We start from the raw sequence: 6,814 nt of genomic DNA on the forward strand, positions 1-6,814 counted from the left end.
AAGGCAGGGTTGCCAGGTTTTCACAACAAAACCCGCCCAATTGACAATTCGCAAAGACCCGCCTCCTTTAGTTAGTGTTGCTACGTCCGACAAACCATGCCGCTCTCACGCCACACATCATGTTCTCAAATGGCGGATTTGGCGTTATGATTGGTTAGATCGCCTGTCAATCAAACTCATGGCAACAGGTCAATTGCTACTCATAACTAGCCCAATCACGTTTCAGCGGGGATCCCCATAAAAATTGCATTCTGAGGGGTAAAATACGCATTTTTGGCAGGGTACCCCTGGTGAAAAACAACCCGCGGCAACAGTGTTAAAGTAGCCCAATTCTGCAGGAAAACCATGGATTTGGCAACACTGATTAAAGGTGTATTGTGTAAATTTTAGCGCCATCTAGCGATGAGGTTGCTAATTGCAATATAGAGAAGCTACGGCGGCCAACACAGGACAAAGATGTAATCATCTGAGACAGCAGAGAGTAGCCAGTCAAGCAAATGTGCTCTGTAGAGCAGTTTGTCCCTTTAGGGCTACTGTACATACCGGCGCAAAATGGCGACTTAACATGTAAGGGGACCTGCGGTGTATGTAGACAGAAATGGCTCATTCTAAGGTGATAAAAACATAACCGTTCTGTAAGGTTTTTATACATCACTGAAAACATAGTTATATTATATTGCATTTCTGTCAAAATTTACACATTGCACCTTTAACATACCTTAAGTTTGAATTTGTTTTCTTTGTAAATTAACAAGGAATTTTTCATTGAGATTTCAAAGCAGAGCATGATTTTGCAAGAATATACAATCAAATATTATTTTTGACTTGATATTTTAAGTCATGTGCTCCAATGGGGTGAAAAATAAATCCCAAAAAACATTTTTCTTCTGAGTCCCGAGGGGGATAAACGAAGACTGAAGTCATTAGAGCTGATTACAACAAGACAAGCGATCGGATTAACGCCCTGCCTACGTCACAACGCAAAACCTGCTGGTCGTGCGCTGATTGGACGGACGCGTTTCTCTGCGTTCCTCCACTGGAAACGCATGCGAACCGACCCGAATCCCATCCGTGCCCTGCTTTCTGTACCGAACCCAACCCAACCCGAGAGCTTGGGCTTCCCGTGGTGGATCTGCGTGGAAGATGGCGGAGTTGAGCGCAGTCCGACAGGAACTTGTGAGTATTTTCATTAGTGATGTGGGTTTTCTGAGGACTGAAAGCTGTGTGTCCTGCGTCACACACGGAAACAAGTGTGCACTAGACTAGAGAATTCGTACGTATTGACGTTTTAAAGGTATAATACACTTATAATAATAATAACCAAAACTCTGTCATCATTTACTTACTCTCGTGTCCTTCCAAACCTGTTTAAACTTACTTCTGTGGAACAAAAACATTGTTTAGCAAAATGTTGATGCTTCTCTTACAATGGAAGTGAATGGGGACTGGAGCTGTGAAGCTCCAAAAATTACAAAAAAGTAATGCAAACGACCCCTACAGTATTGTCAACAAATTGGGTGCTTAAACACATGTCAAATGCCATTGATTGTTGAATGTCTTGATAGTTGCATGCCAACTTTAAATATGCTGGTGACTTTTAATTAACAATGATTTAGATTCAAAATACTTGGATTATAGTTTATATGGGGTATTTTTATGATTTTTTTTCCTTGACAGATCCAGTCCCCATTCACTTTCATGGTATAGAAGAAAACAGCATTATGCATTTTGTGGATTTGTATGTTCTCTGTAACATTACCTTAAGTAAAGTTTCATACATGAATCAGTTTTTCCAGCAAAGTTCAGTTCAGTTCTGTGTCCATAAATGTAATTTGCATGTTTTTTGCACAAACGGCTGCCTCTTTACTTCCTGGTTGTGATTTATCCTCTGCAGAGAAACAGAAATCTGAGCAGTTCTTTCGGGGAGCCTCAGTGTACGTCACCGCAAAAAGATGAGCAACAAAAACTGGTAATGACTCTGCAGACGTTGTTTTGTTTGTATTGCATGTTTTTTGTCTGATGTCCCTGTCTTGTGCGTGATAGGCCGTGCCGTTCTGTGGCGGCATCCGGGGCGGACTGCGACCGGGGAAGAAACTCACGATCATGGGCGTCGTGGATGCAGATCCAGATAGGTAGCTTATGTCAAAACACACATTCACACCTTGTACACGTGAAAGACACTGTGGTTGTGTGTTTGATCTTATCTGTATAACTTAAGAGATCAAAGTCTGTCTTCCAGCTTATGTAGGAATGAGGATGGACAGAAAACCTGATAAAATCACAACGTCTAGACAATGTCATTTACATTTTCTTGAGAGCGTCACCTCTTGTATACTGTTGTTTTGGTTGCTATATTGAATATTGAATGTTCTTGCTCTCTCTCGGACAGTTTCGACATCAGTCTGACGTGCGGCTGTGAAGACGTGGCTCTGGATATGTGTGTACGATTCGAAGACCGGGAGATTTTGCGAAACGCCTGTGTTTCTGATAGCTGGGGTGAGGAGGAGAGGTCAATACCATATTTCCCCTTCATCGCAGAACAGCCTTTCAGGGTCAGTATCACCATCCTCTGAAACTGTTTATTGCACAAAACAGTCATGGTCCTAACAAAAAAGCAGAGGCCTACATATTATGCATCACAACAGGAACATGAACAGGCGATTTGAAATTGAAGTCATGTTGAAGTCATGTATTACTAATTTCTGAGTCTCCTGTTTTCTGTCTGGGATGTTTGTTCAGGTTGAGATCCATTGCGAACACGCGCGCTTCCTTGTGCTCGTGGACGGCCACCAGCTTTTTGACTTCTACCATCGCGTGACGCCGCTGACAGCCATCGACACCATACAGATCAGCGGCAGTCTGACCATCACCAAGCTGAACTGAAGTCTGGTGCTTCCATATAAAAGCAGCTTCCCTATCATCCCATCTATCTAGAGCACTGAAAACTGTCTGTGATACTGAAGGACACTCCAGAAGCATCTATAGAATCTGTAGAGCTGTTGAATTGAACTTGAAACCTCTTTTTGAGCTGTGAAGAGGCATTTACTTTTATGAGCATCACCATTCTCACTAGCATTTTTGTTGAAGTCAACATGAAACGCCATTCGGTAATTAAATGGCATAATTGGTAACACTTTACAATAATACAATTATAATTAATAAATGAATTGAAGTATTTTTCATTGTTAGTTTATGTCAACTAATGTAGTTACTTAATGTTAAATTGAACCTTATTGTAAAGTGTTACTAAACTAACTTGTAATATATGCCTGCTGGTTAACACTGTTAAAGGTGCAGTAAGCGATTTCTGAGAAACTGTTGATATTTGAAATCAACCGAATCAAACACACCCCTCCCTTCATTGCTCCGCCCCCAAGATGAACGAACACGCAATGCAAGAGTGAATGTCTCTTTATCATAGCTAAAGCGAAACAAAATGCTTTGCAAAGATGACGAACGAACGACACGGAGGTACAAAAAATGAACATTAGCACACAAGAGAATATACCAGCCAAGACTTGGTTGTTAGTCGCCAGCAGCACAGCAGCTCCAGACAAACAATAACACTCAAAACTGTCCTGTTACTATAGCTAACATTACAACAACAGTGTATCTTGTTTTTGTGAAACCAGTGTCACTTACGTCTGGAGCAGAAACAACGCAACCTCGGCATCTGGCTCACTCTCTCTCCTCCCCATCATGAGTGTGTAGACACGCCCCCTACTGCTGATTGGCTCACTCTCCTCCCCATCATGAATGGACACACCCACTACTGCTGATTGGCTCACTCTCCTCCCCATCATGAATGGACACACCCACTACTGCTGATTGGCTCACTCTCCTCCCTATCATGAGTCGACACAACCACTACTGCTGATTGGCTCACTCTCTCTCCTCCCACATCGTGTGGACACACTCCCTACTGCTGATTGGCTCACTCTCCTCTCCATCATGAATGGACACACCCCCTACTGCTGATTGGCTCTCTCTCCTCCCCCATCATGAATGGACACACCCACTACTGCTGATTGGCTCACTCTTTCTCCTCCCCATCATGAATGGACACACCCACTACTGCTGATTGGCTCACTCTTTCTCCTCCCCATTATGAATGGACACACCCACTACTGCTGATTGGCTCACTCTCTCTCCTCCCCATCATGAATGGACACACCCACTACTGCTGATTGGTTCACTCTCTCTCCTCCCCATCATGAATGGACACGCCCCCTACTGCTGATTGGCTCACTCTCCTCCCCATCATGAATGGACACACCCACTACTGCTGGTTGGTTCACTCTCTCTCCTCCCCATCATGAATGGACACACCCACTACTGCTGATTGGCTCAGTCTCTCTCCTCCCAATCATGATTGGACACACCCCCTACTGCTGATTGGCTCACACTCTCTCCTCCCCTATCATAAGTCGACACACCCCCTACTGCTGATTGGCTCACTCTTTCTCCTCCCCATCATGAATGGACACACCCACTACTGCTGATTGGCTCAGTCTCTCTCCTCCCAATCATGATTGGACACACCCCCTACTGCTGATTGGCTCACTCTCCTCCCCATCATGATTGGACACACCCCATTCTGTTGATTGGCTCAGTCTCTCTCCTCCCCATCATGATTGGACACACCCCCTACTGCTGATTGGCTCACTCTCCTCCCCATCATGATTGGACACACCCCCTCCTGCTGATTGGCTCACTCTCTCTCCTCCCCTATCATGAGCAGACACCCCGATTGGCTACAGTGTGTTGTGCTGCTCAGTCCGATCCACTTTCAACAGCGTTTCTCAGAAATCACTTACTGCACCTTTAAATGACGTCAGTAGAGACAGTAGAGAAGAGCAAACATTTACATTAAAGATTATAAACACAGAATATTAAAAAATATCAACAAGTCAAGCACAATAAGACCAAGAGTTTGCATTCAGAAAGTAAAAAGAGGTTTGGTTTCCTATTTCCTCTTGCCATAATTCTTATATCAGCACACTTTAGAAATGTGAGATGAATGTTGTCATCAGTAGTGTTAAAACAGAGTCCAGATGTTGATGCACAACTAACAAACTTCATCGGAGAACCATTAGTCAATGAATAGCTACATATGAACGTACTGCCTGAATCTACCAGTGTTGCTCTCCAGCTCCTGCACTCAGGTGGAAGAGATTTATTTATTTATTTCCTGAACACGTGTTTATAACCTAAACATGTGATTTGAGAGTTGCTTATGTCTTACAGTAATAGTGATAATTCCGTTGTAATTCCATTGAAGCACTGATTTGTGTTTAATTAAAGAGACGTGATGATGTGAAGTTCATTTAGGTGCTTTCGTTACTTCAGACCAGAAGAATAAAATCAGGGAGAAAATCATTGCATTCCAGTGCTTTTGAACGGCTGTTGTGTGTTTATTGTCACTGAGCACACGGTGTCACATCAACCTCTTCTTTATAATTAATAAAAGGCTTTTAATGAGTGATATTGTGTTGTGAGTGATGTTTGTAGCAAGGCCATACAGAGTCTGCGGAACAGAGTTGTAGATCATTTGAATAAAGCGGGAGCTTGCAGAAAAAAACCTGAGTGAAAGATGATTAAAACATGTAAATGACTGATATGACTGGAGTATCACACTCCTGTTACTTCTCATCCAGTCTGGATAGTTTCATGCAGCTCATGGTAATATAAGCTCGTCATCTTCCTGCATATTAAACTCTTGCCTTCAGGTTTCCTGCTGGCGTTCTTATCTCTGCTCTGCTTCCTGATGACTGAGTCTATTATAGGAGAGTTTCTTTATTGTTTATCTTTCAGTAAATAGAAACGTGGTATTTTATTTGGTCATGATTCGATACCTGTAGAAAAACCTATACTGAGGGAGTACAGTTCACAGTGACAGTAATAGATGGTAATACTCTTGATTTAGGCTAGTCAGATAAAACTTTGCAGCACCCTTGAAACCAACTGATAATAAACAAACTATTCATTTCTGCTTCATGTATGAGATCAACATCTATTCTGCTGAGCATTGCGTTATATTATATTATATTATTATATTATATTATATTATATTATATTATATTATATTATATTATATTATATTATATTATATTATATTATATTATAATATATGAGTCCTTGGAATTTTTATAAAAAAAATCATGCAGCATGTAAAATAAAAAAATAAGTAATAATAATAACAATAATAAATTAAAATAAATAATAAAAAGTACCTTAAAATAAATATAAAACATTTGATTAAAATAAATATTTAGATTAGAGTAAAATAAAATTAACAAATAAATAATATAGTACTAAAGTAAGTAGAAAAAAATAAATGTAACTGAATTGAAACTAAATTCTTTCCAAATTATGTTTTGCACATATTTATTATATTATTTTATCACAGTCTCACAGTAACTTGGTTTTTAGGCAAAACAGTGAATTTCTAAAAATAAATTAATAATAAAAAAGATTAAATGAATAGAATAATATAACATTTTATTAAAAAAATAAATCTAAAAAATGTAATGTAATTGAATAGAAATTACATATATTTATAATATTAATTTTTAACAGTATAAATTGGTTATTTAGGTGAAGGTGCAATTTGTGCTGTTTTATTCAAAAATGATAAAAATAAGTATAAAAATAAATAAATAAATATTTAAATAAAAGTAAAATGGATTGAAATAAATTAAATAACTACATAAAATAAATAAAACTTTATTAAAATAAATAAACAAAAAATTAATATAATTAAATAGAAATTAAATATATTTATAATATTAATTGGTTAGTTAGGTGAAAGTGC

At 39.3% G+C, this 6,814-nt stretch overlaps 1 protein-coding gene across 1 annotated transcript; it reads left to right on the forward strand.

Annotated features, from left to right (window-relative positions):
• Positions 1-939: 939 nt before the first annotated feature.
• On the forward strand, positions 940-5,556 carry lgalsla (lectin, galactoside-binding-like a). Its single transcript, XM_067402982.1, has 5 exons — positions 940-1,176; positions 1,895-1,969; positions 2,044-2,132; positions 2,390-2,552; positions 2,740-5,556. Exons 1-5 carry the CDS (start codon positions 1,144-1,146, stop codon positions 2,881-2,883), a joined length of 504 nt encoding a protein of 167 aa, XP_067259083.1. The 5' UTR covers positions 940-1,143; the 3' UTR covers positions 2,884-5,556.
• Positions 5,557-6,814: the final 1,258 nt, after the last annotated feature.

The sequence above is a fragment of the Chanodichthys erythropterus genome, chromosome 12 (assembly GCF_024489055.1).
Source record: "Chanodichthys erythropterus isolate Z2021 chromosome 12, ASM2448905v1, whole genome shotgun sequence".
NCBI classification, from domain to species: domain Eukaryota; kingdom Metazoa; phylum Chordata; class Actinopteri; order Cypriniformes; family Xenocyprididae; genus Chanodichthys; species Chanodichthys erythropterus.